This window comes from Aythya ferina, assembly GCF_964211825.1.
Source record: "Aythya ferina genome assembly, chromosome: 15".
Lineage (NCBI taxonomy): Eukaryota > Metazoa > Chordata > Aves > Anseriformes > Anatidae > Aythya > Aythya ferina.
The window spans coordinates 3,952,146-3,970,307 of NC_140314.1; the positions used below are offsets into that span (position 1 = coordinate 3,952,146).

An 18,162-nucleotide genomic window follows, 5' to 3' on the forward strand; every position below is an offset into this window, starting at 1 on the left:
CAAGGAAACAGAACAACTGACAGGAGAGAAAGTGCATTTGAAGTCTTTGTCTAAAAGAAAAAAAAAAAAAAAACACAAAACCAAACAACAGCTACCATAGGCTACAGACACCCGAGCACTATAGGTGTGAAACAAGTCTCTAGCAATTCCTTCTTCATTCTAGTTTTCTTCCTACCGCAACTTTTTTTCTTCCCTGTAAAGGCACTTTCTGTATTCTACATCCTCATGCAGGGAAACATTTCCAGTTTTCCATCCCAACAAACAGAACACTCCCACAAATACACAACATTCAGAAGGAATTTTAATTAACAAAATGGTCCAGGAAAGGGGAGGGAGAACCCAAAAACAGGCCAATGCATTTGAAAGATTGCATGTCAGTCACTAGGTATGCCTGCAAGCCCATGCACAGGAAACCTTTTGGACCTTTGTCAGTGCAGAACTAATCTCAGCTTCCAGAACCACTTCTCTACTCCTTCCTTATATAAGCTAAATATTATATACATATATAAAAAAAATACAAACTTGAGTTTGTTATAAAGTGGCTTCTCTCTCTCTCTCCCCCTCCTATGCTTGCTTGGCACATGAACGCATGCAAAGCTAGTAGGCTCCGAGGGCTGCACAAACAGCAGGTTTTGGCAACAAAAAAGAAAAACAACAAAAAACACAGCTAAAATAGATAAGCAAGATTAAAAGCCACTGAATTGAAAACCATATATTTTTCCAATGGTATAGAATTAGAACTACAGCTACGACTTAAAACGGTAAGAGTCTGTCATCCTCTCTCCCAACTCATGTCAAAGTTCATAGCAGCATAACACGAGATTCCTCAAGAAACATCAAGCCAGTGTTCTCTGCTTCAGGAGTGAGTTCACAGGTCAAAGTTCAGTCTGTCCGAAGGATCATGGGGGGATGCTCACTGTCTTCATCCAATCTGAGCGAGTTGGTTTCATCTTCCAGGCAAGCTCCACCCACAGCACCCAGGTCTTCCGTATAGGCTGCAGGGAAAGGGATTAGTTCAACAACCAGCACCACAAACCAAGGCTTGGATCCAACAGAGTCAGGGATTCCAGCTGAAGTACCAGACGTTATTTGCAACAGTTTCACTGCCACCCTATGTTTCCCCTCATCATGACCATGTTTCTCCAAGCAAAGAGCAGTTTGTGATCAAACTTTGCAACTACGCAGCCTGCGTGCAGTGCACGTTGTTGCTTTAGGCAGACTGATGTTTTTATACCCTTCACCCTTTCATTACAGCTGCAACTGCTGTATCGAGCAGCTCTATGTGCAGTTGAAGCACCAACCTGAGTGCTGTACAAGGATGGTAAGAGCTGTATGCACAGGCTCCACTCACGTGGAACTCCAGCATTAGACAAACACCGAACCTTTCAATTTCATAGAACAGCAAGGTAATCTAAAAGGTCACAGTTCCCATAATGGAACTATAGGAACACTTAACCAAAAAAAACAACCTAAAAGAACCCCTGTGACTATAATTCAGATGCTTTGTTCTGCACCCAGACCTCCTGCATGAAATAACTGCATTACAGCATCTGAAGAACCATTCAGCAAATACTGCAACTATTACTGAAGTAATTGACCACAATTTGAGACAAAGCTCTACCCAGAAAATAGTGAAGATGAGCAGTTTATCTATAGGAGGCTACTGAACGTCACAAGTGCTCTTTTCCAGCCACTCACCAGTGCTTCACATCACGCTCATAGCTATGAAAAGCTCAGTGTTGAAGCAGATGAGCTCATGCAGCCATCTAGAATGATGCAATATGCAGAGGTGCTCCCTGCCCCATTTCCAGCCTTCTCCTTACCATGCCTTGTGGGTGAGGAAGGCACATATGTACCTTTAGTCACAGCAGCACTGTACGTCTGCGCTACCAACGGCCGGTCATGGGATGCAGACTCCAGGATCTCGTTGGCTGGCTCCATGCTGCCATCGAGCCTACCAAGCAGAGAAAGGTTAGCTGGAGAGGTGATCTGCCTAGACATAACACAGCTTTCCTTGACAGCTACGCAAGGATATCTCATTAGGCGTGCAAGAATACATATACACATGCAACAGGAGGGATATGATCCCTTCAGGGATGGCAGTTATCTTTTCCAATTGCCTGTGCTGTGTCGTAATGCAAGGGATATTCCAGAGGACTGTCAAGAAGGCATCTCTGTGAATATATATATTCATATTTAACTTCATATTTAACACTGAATACACATCAGCAACAAGTTTGCCTCTGAGATGACATGAGGCCCTAAACCCTGCTAACTGATGCTAGGAAGAAAAAGACTCAAAGAACAGTGCATATTTTAAAGAAAAAAAAATAATCAGTCATTCCTATCAGCAAGGTTAGATTATTTCTTGAGCTCTGTCCACAGCAGAAGCTGTTGCCTCACATACATATCCTGGAAAACACTCTAGTGAAGTTATTAGAGCATTTCAGCTATTACAAACCTGATAAAAGCTTCTCTTTACCAAACTTCACTTTGTTTACAACTGAAACTAGAGATCGTGTTTCAAAACTTTCAGATAAAGATATTATTTGTAACCAGTACTGTAGACTTGGCCGAAGTTGCAAACCTGAATTGTCATCATAAGTTTTTGACTTTAAGTCTATGATTGATCATGTAAGTAATCCAACTGTATTTCCCTATCTGTTCCCTTCAAACCTCAGAAAACAACAAGACCTTGCATATTTTCCCTTAAGTCTTCTACAGTACCGCTACAAAACATTACTTCAGTGGCCTATAGGCAAAGAAGTTCAGTAAGGACACCTGTAGAAAGAATACAGATAAAATTTCATAGGGCAGATTCCCCTGTGTGAAGCCAGAGTTACACATTCTCATATCTCTGTAGCCACTTCACTTATTGATGAAGAGGATGGTGTCAGACCTTTCAAGTTCTTGTCAAAGTAACTCAACTCAAACTGCCTAGTAAGAGGAAATAGGATCGGACAGCTAACAGCAATTGATTTTTCACTGCAATTGGACAGCGCTAAGTTTCTGCTGGAAAAGCGGCGCTTAGTGTAGAAGATATTAAGAAGAAAGGCCCGGGGGGATTCTGAAGTTACTCATTCATGTCAGGGGTTTCAAAAAATAGGTTAAAGAAATGAGCTCTAAGTTAGACTTCTGCAGCATGAAGCTAAGTTTAAGAACAAAGCGGATTTTGTGAAGAAATAAAAAGCATCAGTCCTCAGCTAGTGCAGACTTACTTGTGCTGCTTCATTAGTGTGCACTCTCCTCCTTCTTGGGGGTCTAGGTTGTACATGTAGAGATACCCATCAGCAGCTCCCACCAATAACCGAGGGATCTTCTGGATTCTAGAAAGATTTACGGGAGATTAGTAAAAGTTTCCACTCCCCTCCTGAGGTTTTAAGCCATTATTTTCCACAGTTGCTTCTAGATGGGGAATATTGTTAATAGTGGCATAGACTGAGCACTTAGGAAAGAACTGCATATACAAAAGCAAGGCATAATCACAATGTGGAGCTAATAGGATGCCATGGGAATCAAGCAACTTATACATAACCCAGGAAAGCAAATTGAGACATTACTATCCTTTTACTAGCTTTGTGCAACTCTAGAGACAAATATTCTAACATGAAGTATTTACTTATTTCAGAACTGTTACAAGGTTTAATTATTGCTTAAAGCATGCTTTGAGATCAGAGGAGAGAACAAAAACATGAAATCCATTTAGCATAGAATCTACAGAAACACACAAAAAAGTTCACTACTGCTCAGGTTATTGCTTTGGTAGCTGTGCCAAATAGGCCCTGCCCTTTGGTGAAGGCAGAATAAAGATTAAAGTTGAGAACTAAATGTAATGAATGCTATACAGTTTTAGAGACAAGAATAACAGGAATATGCCTTCAAAGATTTCTTTAACCGTTACTCTGGACTGCCTTATTTTGCAACTGACACAAAATACAGCATTATTTCTCCTAGCACTAATAGAAGCAAATGCCTTAAGCCTATGCATCTGTTCTCAACAGCCTTCTTTCAAAAAGAAACGACATCTTTAAACAACACTTAGAAACAGTCTATGGCTGATCCAAATATTATGTCTTTCCCTCTCCTCCTCAAAGGACTGTGAGATGTTAGCTCCAACATACAGCTTTTAAACCAGCGGAGGCTTTGAATGCACTACAGGTGACCCATTGCTCTGCGTACTACCAATTTTGACAGAGATAAGGCGTGTCCCCCCGTGTCAGCCTCTGCATAGCTCAGCGTGGTGACCCAGTGGGTGGTGAGTGCAAGCTCTGTTTCTTTACTCACGTGGCAAGTGCACAGATGTTTTTGTGCCCACAGAACGGCAGGCGGACTGTAGCAAAGGCTCTACCCTGGTTGAACATTTCTGTTACTTGTGAAGGCAGATAGCTTGTTGAGGCCATCAGCACTTTTCCAAAGTAACCTGTCCAGGTTGTAGGCTCTTCCTGAGGTCTACAGGTTAGAAGAAAAAAACAAAAAGTCACGTCCAACTTTGACTTCACATTGGAGAGAAAGTTGTGCAAACATTTTGAAACATCTTTTCATTTTCAAAGATATTAAATGGTTATTTGTTTTTCTTCAGAGATAAAGAACACCTTTGAGAACTCGATACACTCCATTTACGCTACAGGGCATGGTGTGTCCTGTAATATCCTCAGCCTGTTGCTAAAACACGTTCTATTGGAAATTGATACTTCTGTTTATACAACTGTATTTCATAACGGTTATTATACAAGAGTGAGATCTATTACAAGGTGCTAAACTTCAAGGTTTTATTCAACTGTTTAATCAGTAACCAACCACTTACACAAAAATATAAGTAAAACTCTTCTCAAATCATAAATAGGAATGTTTTACAACATGGTGCCTTTTAAAGCCCTATAGGCAGCTGGAAGATATTGTTGAGATAAGTCTTCCCATATAGATGGGAGAAGAGGTAAAAAAAAAACAAAAAAAAAAACACAAAACAATGGTCATTGAAGACATTCAACTGCCCCCACATTCTTCTGCCAAGGATGCCCAATTCCCCTTTGTCAGAAATACTCTTCCTATTCATTAGGAGAACAGCATGCACATCAGGAGCAGCTACTGATTCATAACCAACTCGTTATGCCCTTTACATTATAAACGTGTTCAAAGGAAATCTGTCCACACTCTGACTATACTCAACAGGAAGAGTTTTCTCCAATTTGTAAGCCTTTTCCTTGGAGACAAAAAATAAAAAAAATCTACGGCACCTCTGAAACCTACTTTTCTTTCACAGTCTCAAGTTTGAAGATATGCACTGTCTCCGTGTTACTGGATGCAGACAGAAACATGCCGTCCATGCTGAAAGCCAATGAACAGATGCTCACACACCTAGGTGGAAAAGAAACCAAAAAATACTGAAGCATTATTTTTAACATATATTTGACATTATTTTTGACATTCTAATGCCGCACTAACTGGTGAAAGCAAAAGCTCCTGTTAAATGACTCATGGCAACTGATTTAAATGAGAATATTATTCCTCTATTTTGGTAGGTAGGAGCCCTTCTGCACATTCACCACTAAGGAGCTCCATAGCATTCACACCAGTTGTTCTGCAAGAGCTGGGAGGGACTGTAGCTGCATAGTAAAATCACCTGCAATTTCTCTCAGAAGAAGAGGAGCATGTGACTTGCAATTAAGCCAAAGCATATGGCTTAATAATTAAGCAGATTCTTCAGTCACCACTGCTTTGTAAATAAAAGAAGTAACTCTATAGTAAGCATTCTCTGATGGCTTCTTAATGCACTTCAGGAGCAAGATTCCCCTTAATGACATTTAATTGACATATACTAGACATTGGGGGTCATCTAGTAAAAATTTGAACTCACTCTTACCTCTGCATAAAGTATTTTAGAGCTACAGAGTTACTGCTACCACAAACTACAGTACCGTGTCACAATGACTTGCAACGGCCCCGGTGCTAGCAGGATTTAAAAGAGCAGGAAAATTAAACACACTGATTCCACTTGCCATAAGAATACAGCATCTTACAAAAGGTGGCCCACTTTGAACAAGTTCCTTTACCAGTGAATTTCTAAAATGCAAGAGGAAGTACAATTCTGGCAGGATTGATTCGCAGAATAAGCAAGTCTAAAGTTGCAGACATTAAAACTGTAAGTGTTATAAGCATACAGGCAGCGATGGAAGAAGATGACAACAGGCAAGAATTAGGATGATAGCTCAACTGCACAGCATACCGGAGATCTACTGTAAAGGACAAGCTTCTGATAACTACCCTGGCTGAACTTTACCTCTTCACTCCTCTCCGGAATTCAAAGAGTTTCTGTCCCTCTGGAATGGAAAACACTCTTATCACTGTCCCCTGGAAGGGGAAGAAAAAATAAGATCTTTCATTATCATTTCAAGTTTGTGCATTGTGCATTAGCTCTGGTGAGCAGAGTACATACCATTCTGCTGTTAATTTACCATAGTTCATGCACCCCACATATTAGCATTAAATATTTTCGGAGCTTGTTTGAAGGATGTTTGAAGAACGAAGAAACTATAAGGTGGGAGCTACTAATGTACAGTACAAGCTTTGCATCAAGAACAGCTCCTCTTATTAATCTTTATCATGAAAATGATCATGTTAACCACAAGTATAGTTACCTGGATGTCTTTGGGCCTTTATCAGGTGAAATCATGTTACATCTGTATAGTTTAAGCTTATTATCCAAGAAGCAGAGGCTTCACACTTTGTAATTTATACAGTTCACATAGACCATTTGTCATCATGTGCCAAAGTCAGGCAAAACAATTCTCTCTTTTGACTTTAACTGTCTTGTTTTCATTAGGAAGATAGCATCAAAGGAATGCAACTGATTCCTAGTATGCATCCCACACTAATGGGAAAAACACTTGGAGGACTGCCCTGATTACAGCCAGATTAAAATTTAAATAACCTTATTATCCAGCATTTCACAGCATGGAAGTTATGTCAAACATCATTAACAGTTTAACTTAGATTTGTTGTTATAACTTTAAGACTTATTTTTTGGTATTTGCACATGGTACTGTGCATGCTTAAAAATGAAACTCGTTTAGACCATTTTAAGTAAGTTTATCATTGCCGGCAAGTCAATAAAAAGACGTCTTACCTTTTCTGATGCAGTGGCAAGTTTAGTACCACTTGCATCAAAAGCCAAAGCAGCCAAGGGACTATCATGAGCTGGGATCATATTAGCAGCTCTCTGCAGGAGCAAAACGATAAAATAGAACCTTAGTAAAGCACAGGTTAAAAGCTCCATGTTCACAGCTTAAGCCTGCATATGTAAGAGCTGTCAGGGCAAGTATGAGCCTTATTTACGGACGACTGCTTCAATCTGTTTCAATAACTGCTAAGCAAAAGTACACAAAATTATTACTGAAGCATATGTGTAGAGAGTTCAAGGAGTAGCAGGCTACTTAAAGACAATTCAAATAAAAGTGACTGTCCATTTATCTGCTCCACCCATTTGCTCAACTCTTCTCATCAAAGCTAGTAGTCTTACTTTCCTTTGTTGACATTCTGTGATGCCTAGGTATAATGGATACCTAGGTAAAACGGATACTGCAGATTGTCATGGATGGACCAATTACAAGTGCCTAGTAATTCTCCTCTGAGCAACTGAAACTATTTCCAAAAACTGCATCTTTAGAAATGGAAACAGCATGCACAAAGACCCTTACCAGATTGATGGTGTCAAAGACCTGTACTTCTCCAATAGTTGCACTCCCTGGATAGGCCAGGTAGCAGTTGTCATTATTTATTGATAAAGCACACAACCCTAGAGGGAATTTAGAACATAAAAAAACAAAACCAACAATGGTTAGAATGAGGCAAATTCTAAAACTTACACAACAAGCTTTCTATGTTCAAATATTGCAAAGATCAACTCAAATCATTCTTCATTGTACCAACAGACACAGAACAGGGAAGAAAAAAATCTCATCAACCTGCAACGCATCTGTTCAACACAATTACTAACAAAGCCTAATAGAAAGTATAATACTGTCAGAACTACAGTAACCAATGAAGTAGAAGAAATTCCCAAGTTTGCCCTGACTCCTAAAGCATTAACCTGACATAGTTTTTATCTGTACCAAGCACTGGCAATGTGTAGCTTGTAAGTATCTGTATTGCTTCCTTATGATCTAAGATTGTAACCATAAGCACTAGGAGACTAGAAAACTGGGAGAAAGCAGATTAAGGCAGTCTGCTGTTTGTTCTTGGAAGCCTCGTTGGATCGAATGGGTAGGCTTTAAGCCAATGCTCACATATTTATTTATAACTTCAATTTGAAAATAGAATTAAAGAGTGCTACAGTACCATGTTGGAAATGTCATGTGCAGACAGAACACGCTTTTCAGAGTAACACTAGCCTCTGAAAACAGGATTGCCTTACCTGCAGGATTGGGAGGTGTCTCCCGGATTGTATGCAACACCTTCATGTCTCGTATGTTGTGTATATATAGAGACTCTTCGAGACATACTATCAGCCTCTAGATGTGGGGAAGATGAAATGGTGACATGAAAAGAGAATTTATATGGAGTTATCGACCCTATAAAAAAAATTTGTATCCAAAATGCAGCAGGCACCTTCCAATACAGAAAAGGTTGTACCCACCTGATGGGAAGGAATAAGAGTTTGACAGAAGATGCACAAGATACATCTCTTGGCAAGGCTTCAACAGCGCAATACTACACTTGGTCACTTGAACTGACCAGTGCACTCGACTTTTCTCAACCATGCTAGTGCAAATTGATTTAAACGAAAGTTATTTGTATTACTAGATCAAGTCAGCAAGCCAGAAACCTTCATCTACACCTATTTCATTCTTATTCTTTACCTGCCCATATGTATTTCCCCACCCCCAAGAGGCCAATTCACATGTGGGCCCAATTTCCTGCTTTGGCTAAACAAAAATATACAAGGCTTTTTAAACCCATTTATAGACCCTATTACTCACTCACACTCATTTGTAATTACTCACAGTCAGTTGTGAGGACTTTTTTGTTGTTTTAAATTAAGTTCTTCAGCATCTCATTTACCCTTTGGTGACTAGATCTGGACGACTGTCTCACAAGACATTGTTCCTTTAACACTACCTCATGATGCCAGAAGTCAACTCAGCCACCCTGTCCCTTATGATTTTAAACAGGAGTCCCATTCTCTCACCCCCTGATTTTGAGAGCAGGAATGGACATTAAGATAATTTCATCCTTCAGATGCCATTTTCTCTACTTTGAGTGACATGGTTAAAGACAGAAAATTATTTGCAGAAGAGCCTACCGATGACTTAGTACTACTTAGCACCACCCAACTCAAAAGACTTCTCCAATTCAGTGATACCATTTTCTTAAAAATTCAAATTATATTTAAAAACGTTACAAAAAAGCTAACAGAATTTGAAGTTTTGTCCCGAGCAGAAGCTGTTGGCTTCAGCTACTTTTACAATTAGGATCACAGGACGATTCTGGCTGAAGGGGACCGTGGCAGGTCTTTAGACAACCTCCTGCTCAAAACAGGATCAGCCATGAGGTCAGACCAGGTTACTCATGACATTCTTTCTAACGGAACAGATAAACACAGAACCAAAAATTCTTAATCAAATACCATTACTCACATGCCACAAAATTTTACGGAAGCTACAGTTGGAAAAGTAAAAATTGATTCCAAACAGCAATTCTGTCACCCAAGGAAAAACCACCAGAAAGTGCCAGCACAAGATCCACAGCCCCTCCCCTTGTTTTCACTTAAATTATCACTCACCTGCCTATTGAGTTTGACAGCCAAGATGGTGTTGGAGTAACTGTAGTTGCAAATCTCTGTCCCCTTCTTAAAGTGACAAACTTTCAGCTTGCGTGGAGCCTTAAGGCTGACTATGGCCACCAGACTACTGGAGAACAGCCTCTCCACTATGCACACATCTTCTGTGTCAGCTGGGGAATCACAGGAAGGGAAGGCAAACAAAATGCAGGTGAGATTTCAGGGAAGGACAACGATGTGTATGTATTAATGGGAAATACTGTTTAAGAAAATACAGTTTAAGAACAAACATTCTGGCACAACAGCTCAGAGATAAGGCAGGATGCAGGACAGGTTTCTAAAGCAGAAGATCTACCCGGTGAATGCCAATTCACAAAGGCCATTTTTTTTCCCAGGAGTCATAGAAGTTTGTGCTTGAGAAGTGTCTACTCCCTGGTGTGCCAAGATGCAACTGGAAAAAAACATCAAGGAGACCAAAAATCAAGTTGTCAAGTTTCAGAATCTTATAATCTTCTCTAATCTCTGAAGAAATCTAGGTAAGCATAGGTGTTCCCTTTTTTTTTTCCCCCTAAGGCAATGCTACACACGGAAATATTTCTGATGACAAAAAAGTTTCTGCACGTCTCCATGAAGGAAAAAAAAGATTACTCAAAGAAGCTGGAAATCTCATTTGTTCTGAAGTCCCTCCACCAGCTACCCCAGCACCTGTGTTTCTCCTCTCGTGAAATTTTCCTCCAAAAGCCCCCCAGACAGTCTTCACAGCACTCTAGGCAATCAACAAACACACTTCAAACCATTATGGTGGCACTCCGAGCACTTGAAAAGTCAAAGAAAACTGAGAGCCTACTCCCTTGCTGGATAAATGGCAGTCAGACACAGAGCTAGCCGTACGTATGCTTTTGAGACTAAAGCAGAATGTGCAAAAAGCTATTGCATGTCATGAGAAAGCAGGGGAGCTTTCCCAGCCTCTGCAGCTCGCCCGCAGCTGCTGGCTACATCTGCCCTTGCAGGGCTCCCCTTACAGGGCTGAAGCAAGACAAGCAACTGGAGCCTTTGGCATTGATCCGTGGAAACAACCGAACTTCTCAGAACTCAGTGTCTGGATTAGGTCAATGCTTAATGCGTCTCAAACAGTAAAATTGCCAGAAAATAAATACATAAGTAAGTAACCTTATTTCTGAAGGCTTCAGTTGGCACTGTTCTCATCACCTATGACAAGAAATCCCTGAAAAAAGTTCTTACATTCTCAGAGTGTTACAATGCCACCACAATGTGATACATCTGTTTTAAAAGCGCCCAAAGAAAGCAGTTATTTCAAAAAAAAGAGCTGAAAATATTTAAATTCTGTACATGAGAGCAAGAGTGATTGAGCACAAAGAAGCAAGAGCCTTCTTGTGGCAAAGGAGCAGGTTTATACTACGCATTTTCAGTCTTCCATGCGACATAATTGACTTTTATCCAAATCTAATAAACAATATGGTATTTTTCCAAAGAAGACAAAACTGTTCACAGAGGCTTTGAAAATTCAATTTCCTCACTTTCGCAAGAGGGATAATGCATTTTAGAAACGACTTTGTTTTCAAGGAATTATTCTCCACTTTCCTGATGTCACACACAACACATGAAAAAGAATAATATAAAAATCCACTTCAATAACCACACGCACAGACTTCTAAATGCAAAACTCCATGCTCCTTGAACCAGGCAAGTAACATAAAAGGCTCTCAAACATTTTACAGCACAGGTTATCAGTTTTCCATCTAAGCTTGGAGTCCTTTGTACTAATGGCATCGTTTTACAAGAGACAGAGAAGACTGGCACACGAAGACCCAAAAACTGAGCCTGATTGCTCCCTGCTCCTTGGGGGCTAGGTGGAATACTCAGCTTCTTTTCCCATTCAGGGGCAACCACGTTAAGAGACAGCTGCTGGGACTTGTTGCACTCCCAGGAAGGCAGGAGAACTGGTATTTCAGAGTAGGAACAATAGTAGAGATCAAATAGAAATGCTGTCCCACACTGCACCGATGCAGATTAGCCAGCAAGGAAGGCATGCAGGAGCACTGTCAAGAATTAAGCTGCTACAGGCAAGACAAAAAAAACAGAACCAAAAAACCCCCCAAGTTTTCAACAAGGAAAACACCTAAAAAGTGGAGACATGCCTGGAGTCGCATCATAGAGACTTATTACACTATAATATGGTCACTTTTGAGAGAAAGTCTTTGTGATAATCTTTTAATTAAATTCACTTTAAAAATACAGGATGCACCCCTGTTCCTTTGTCTTCCCCTAACAGGAAGGGGTGATAAAAAGAATCCCTTCACAACTGCCAAGTCATGTACACCTCCTAATGAGCAACCATCCGAGTGAAGTACCAGGCTGTACTGCACACCCTATGTCCAGCTGACCTAAATTAATCATATTTTTAATAGCACCAGTTAAGTTCTACAGCAATGCTGCTCATCAGGTTTTCTTTTTCACCCCGTTTGTATTCTCTCCTTTACGCCATGCAAGCGAGGATTACCAGCAACTCAGACCGAAAACACAGCAAGAACAAAGAGCAGAACTGCAAACTGATTTAAGCAGCAGCAGCGAGGGAAGAACAAGCAAATACGTAACAAGATTACAGTTTCATAAACACAAGCATGCAGCATCACAGACAAGAGCTGGTTAGAACCAGCTAGATTACGATCAGCTGTGCTTCTATTTCATTTTTAATCCGGGAACATGAAGCAAATTATAAACATTCATTAAGCCTTAAAGCACCCTCTGATATAATACTTTTTTCTACAGATGGATCAACTGAGCAGGGAGTTTGGTGATTTATAGTCACAGTGAAAGTCAGTGATGGGAGCAAAGAGGCTTTCCATTCTTTTCAGTTGCTCTTTCAAACACAGGACGTCTAGAGTATATTTTATAGCTTACTTCAGTCACCTACCTGAAAACTTGTAAACCAACCACATGGAAGAGAAGGGTCCTTAAAACTGCTCACCCAAAATGATGCTAAGTCTTCAGAACCCCTTACAAAGTGAACTGAGGGGCCATGCGTGATGGTGAGGCCTCAAAATACCTTTCCTTGCTGACCGGAGGTACCCAGAACACAGGACACCCTCCAGCCCTGTGCCAAGGTTACAGCCTTGAACATGCACAGCTGGCAAGCCCCAGAGTGAAAATTATTTAGCTGCATATAAAAAAAAAAAGTCAAACACTTCGATGTATGCCCTATGAGCAACCTTTATCCCATTTGTACTTTTTCTTTCAATTACTATTAAGAAGCAGCAGTTCTGTGAAGTTCAGTTCAGCCTCCCTCAGTATGTTTATTCAGTGTCTCACGTAACAGGAATCATCTTCACCGAGCCTCTGGGGGTCATATCAGGCCAGATACTCCAAGTGCCTACCATGCTACAGAAGTCAGGTACCTAAATTCAACAGCCCTAAATGGAATTCAAGGCACCCATTAACCAGTACAACCAGACCGTGACTCAAGCAGGCAGATGGAGCTGCAACGCAATTTAACCTGACCACGGGTACCTAATTTGAACTCCACAATTACTTCTCTCCATTAACTGTACACAGAAACAGGCAGTCACCAGAGATAATAGGTGATCTGAGTCACACACCATTTTCAAATTTAAGATGCCACAGGGTCAGGTCACAGGGAATGGAGTCTGAAGACCACTCTGTTGCGTGGCATGATCCAGTAGGATCCTAGCATAAACACTGACATCACAGCAATGGGCACTGTTCACATGGAGTTTACACCAAAGTATGGATGCTCATGCATAACATTCCCAGGATTCTCACTGTCATCTCAAAAAACTAAAAAAGAGGATGAACAGTTGGCAAAACAGGGGATACCACTTCTCAAGGCCTCCCCTCCATGGCATCTCATATCGTGATCAGTTATTGGAATTTAGATAGTTCAACATTTTGGATGAGTAAAGTTGCAGCTATCATGTTCAAAGATTAGGATTTAAAAAAAATAAAGCTTTTTTTTTTTTTTTTTGATAAAAGTGTATTAGTGGTTGCCTGCCCCAACAGCCAGTATAAAGACCCAAAAGCCACCTGCACAGGCAGATTTTTTTTATACCCAGATGCTATGTAACCTTATTACTGGTCATAAAAATCAGAAAAGCAAAGAGTTTTTCTCTTGGCTATTACCAATTTTCACAGGACACCAGCTAAATTTAAATATGTAACACTGGCAATGTTTTGCCCTGCTAGCAGCAATTGTTTCGTGTTTGTTATTTCATCATACACTTAAGGATCTTCTCACGTGACTTTAACAATCCATGAAAAAATGAAACGTCATCTCTTCCTGAAGTCAACCAAGGGAGTAAAAAAGAAAAAAAGAAGATACTCACTGCATTCATAGATCTGCTCTAATTTGTCCACAGAAGAGAGAGAGAAGAATTTGTAGCCTGATTTACTGCCAACCGCAAGGGATCTGTAAAAGAAACAAGTCCGTCAGGAACATAAACTACATCAGCTGTGAATTACCCTTGGACAGATTCTTACCCTCTTCTACACCTCCAGCTAGGTTAGCTCAGTAAGAAGAGCGATTAAAAAGCACCAGACAGATAATTTCCTGAACTCTGAAGAGGCCAAATAGCTTCAGAATTACCCCAGGTGTGGAATCCTACTTCACGTGTGATGACATTACAGCTCACAGCTTACAGCCTACTGCCCAGCTCTTACCAGTGATTTCCCTACACAATTCCCCACAAACTGAAAGCTTTAGTGTGGAGGGAAGAGGACTTGAATATTGTAACGCAAACCAATTACATCATTGCCTCACCATGAGAGGTGACCTGCAAGACCTTTTCAAGTGAGACTGTCTGGGGATTTTTTGCACTTTATACTGTAACCTTCATCAACCACCCCAAGAGAGTTCTCATATAAAAAAAGGGAATTAAATACTGCCAGCTCTAATTTTCTCCGGTTTTACTTGATGCTATTCTAGCATCTCTGCAGAACATTGTTACGTCTCAGTCGTACAAATACTCATGCTGAATCTTTAATCAGAGGCTCTCTCAGAAACGCTAGTCGCTGATGTTAAACAGATTTTAACAATAGAATGTTAAAAAAAAAAAAAAAAAGAAAAGGCTACGAGCTCTTCTTTCCGCCATTACTCAATTTTCACACTTAGCTCATAGACCAATTGCTTTTCCAGTCAAAGACAGGTCTTAAATTTTTTGCTAAAAAAAAAAAAAAAAAAAAAAAACCTTCAGGCGCATCTTGCAGCTCTTTAAACACCAAAGCAGCGGTCGATGGCACGTTATTTTCCCCTCACCACGTGAAGGATGATTTTATGACATAGAAGAAAATTAGCTGTAAATATAGTTGTACAGAAGTGTGTCACTATGTTTACAGTTCATATATATTTTTTTACTGTCATGACATATGAAAATAAACTGATTAATTTCCTATAAGATGCATTTCAATATGCCAAACTGTGGCAAGTGATTCAATAAAACGCTCAGACCCAGTCCTGCCCATCACTATGCCAAATTGTCCTTCTCAGCCCGTCAAGATGCTTCACGTTTCAGATGCACTAATAATTAGTCCTCCATTTACAACACAGATCCACAGATTTCTTGCTCTTCCTGTATTTTTTCTTACGGCTCCGAAGTGAGCCTGTTTTAGACTTCAAGGTCCCTAGAAGATTAAAAATTGTTCCTAAAACGTCTTATCCTCCAAAATTAAGATCCCAAGTTACAAAATCAACTTCTGCATGATGGTATAATGTTCTCTGCTAGTGAAATAAAAACCAAAATAAACAAAACCACATAAACTGGAACAGTCTGGTTAAGAAATTATACTTACGAAGATTTAAGCCCTCAAATTAAAAGATGCACCATCTAGGCAAGAGAAATAAGCTTCTCCAGATGCAATAATCACAACAGGGGAAAAAAGATATTAGGCTTAGAGACAGCACAGCTATGATAAAACCAAATGTTGTTGCTGCTGCTCCTCTAAGTCACCCTTGTAATACATTTAGTATTACATGTAGTAAAATAAATTTATTCCGGCAAAATTGGTACGTTCTGCAGGCTGTATCTGATTAGTTGCTGAAGACTCTGCATTGTTTTTCTCAACTACTTTTGTATAACTTGATGAAAATCCAAACTGTAAAAACATGAAAATGCAATTCAAAAAAAAAAAAAGTTATGCATCTGCTTTTCTTAGCTCATCTATTGTGTCCCTCAAAAGAAAGTTTAACGCAGAATGACATTAGAACTGTCACTTCAGAGGTAAACAAGCACTCATCTGAGTTAAAAATAAATGGAGTCACAAGACTCCTTGCAATATAAACAATCTACAAAAGGCATAGGATGGATTCCTCATGCAGAATTCCAGATTGCCCGAAAATATATTAAAACAGCTACCAAGTTCATTCCTGCACTGTATTTATAGCTTTAAACATCAAATAATGCTGCATCACTGAGTTAGTGACAGTATCACTGAAACCAAGAAGCCCATTTTTCTCGTCCTACTGACTACCTACACTCCATTTAAATCATTACACTGAGTAAAAGCCCAAAGAATGAAGGCACAGAACCGATCTTTCCATCCATGGCAACTGCTTTTTATCATTTCTTTCTGGATCAAGGTGATGGTGAAGTCACAAAACATCTGTTTATACAGCAAAGTTTCAGTTTGTGTCAGCATAATTAAACCTGTTTCAATACACAAGCATGACTATAAGACCAACCGTTTTCCTTCTAGAACAGCATTCTTGGTTTTGGAGGGCTTTTTATCCCCCCCCCCTTCCTTTCTTTAAGGCACTCTCAAATTACTTCTTATGAAACTATGGGGAAAAAAGGGCCTTTTATACGTAGTAAGAGAATCCACTAAGCTAAGTTATACTGGTGTAATCATAATGATTTAAATCCCCCATCTTCCCTCACACCAATATTACACTTAAGCCCTTAAGACACTCAATAGCTATCTAAATGACCAAATCCCACAAAACAAGTATCTAGGCAAAATTACCTCACCTCCTAAAAATGTGCAGCCATATGGGAAGAAAAATGATCAATAAGCCATTCAGCTAGTGCTCAAATGGACAGTGGCCAACAAGAAGATACTGTAGTTTATCAGAATCTCCTTTTACAGTGCGGGTGTTCTGCTTTATTATCACCAATTTTCAGAAGCTGAGGAGAGACTGAAATTGAAAATAAAATCAATATCCCAAAAAAAAAAAAAAAAATTGTCTTTTTTCTTCTAACATTATGCCACACAGGTATTTTTTAGCCTATTATGTGTAGCCTCTATTACAAGCCTGATTTGTAGACTTTGAGCCATTTCGTCATCAAGGTTTTCTACTCAGTACAAAATTACCAATATAGCTGTGATTTATGAAACCGTGTTTACTCGCTTTTTTCAAAGATAATACTGTTGTCTGATCCAAGATTACATAAATCTTGAAAGCATTTTCAAGAGCAGCTGTCATAAATAATTAAAACTAACCTCATCAGGCAACCAGTGCTTTGAGATGTTTCACACATTCATTTCAAGGAGCTGACATTCTCTCTAAGTGCACTCACCTAGAGTGGGAAATCAGCTGGTTCCATCTCTCCAGCTATTTTAAAACAAGTTTTTTCAGATGGGTTAGAAAGTGGTACAGGTTCTCTTTCGCTTCTTTAATATACATACAGAAGAAAGAAAACCAGTTTTCCCCTTTCCATATCATAGAGGACTTTAATTATTAATCAGAAAGATTCTACGTTAATCAGAATGATTCTACTAAGGGCAAGTCTCAAAGATTAAAATCAATTGCAGCTGCAGTACAAACATGACTCCAGAAGTTATTGCTATTTTAAATAACTGGTTAATTAAACCTACTTTCATTCCGATGCTGTCTCATTATACTAATGTTCCAACTCATTTCAAATCCAATGTAAATTTCTATAAGGAAGGAGCCTTTGGTGAACAAAGGCTTACGATGGAGAGGGGGAAAAAGAATAATAAAACAATAAACAATGAAATGACATAAGGACAGAATTACTGGAGGAGTTTACTTAACTTTTGCCTCTCAAATGGCTGCTGGAATCAAAGCTGTAACATCTTATAGGTATGTCCCAATAGAGAGGTCAAGAACATCAGTATTTGGGATAGGAGGTAAACACTGAAGCCCACACATTCCAACAGATTTATAAGGAACACTGAAAACCTACAGCTTTTCCCATTGCTCTTAAACTATTAAAAAATCCCACAAATTTGCTGCTACAGCAAAAGGAAACCTCACTAGCCCATTATTTAACACAGAGCAATAGGCTGGGATAACAGAAAATTCATTCTCCAAGCAAACATCACTACTTTCAGAACACGTTTGTCCACACTCACACTGCACCACAGCCTCTCTCAGCCAGAACCATTAGGCAAGC

General features: G+C 39.7%; 1 protein-coding gene across 3 annotated transcripts in view; it reads right to left on the minus strand.

Moving 5' to 3' along the window:
- Window positions 1-279: 279 nt before the first annotated feature.
- WIPI2 (WD repeat domain, phosphoinositide interacting 2) overlaps window positions 280-18,162 on the minus strand; it is a 23,173-nt gene continuing 5,290 nt past the window's right edge. The window contains exons 2-12 of one of the 3 annotated variants that reach the window (XM_084536263.1): window positions 14,137-14,219; window positions 9,779-9,948; window positions 8,411-8,507; window positions 7,695-7,792; window positions 7,124-7,216; window positions 6,278-6,348; window positions 5,248-5,355; window positions 4,285-4,449; window positions 3,219-3,326; window positions 1,857-1,954; window positions 280-995 (exon numbers count right to left, since the gene is read on the minus strand). In XM_084536263.1, the coding sequence (XP_084392389.1) occupies window positions 883-995; window positions 1,857-1,954; window positions 3,219-3,326; window positions 4,285-4,449; window positions 5,248-5,355; window positions 6,278-6,348; window positions 7,124-7,216; window positions 7,695-7,792; window positions 8,411-8,507; window positions 9,779-9,948; window positions 14,137-14,219 (1,204 nt within the window). In that variant the 3' untranslated portion in view covers window positions 280-882. Of the gene's footprint in view, window positions 996-1,698; window positions 1,955-3,218; window positions 3,327-4,284; window positions 4,450-5,247; window positions 5,356-6,277; window positions 6,349-7,123; window positions 7,217-7,694; window positions 7,793-8,410; window positions 8,508-9,778; window positions 9,949-14,136; window positions 14,220-18,162 lie in introns of all 3 variants that reach the window. The other 2 variants (XM_084536261.1, XM_084536262.1) reach the window with 2 other exon arrangements.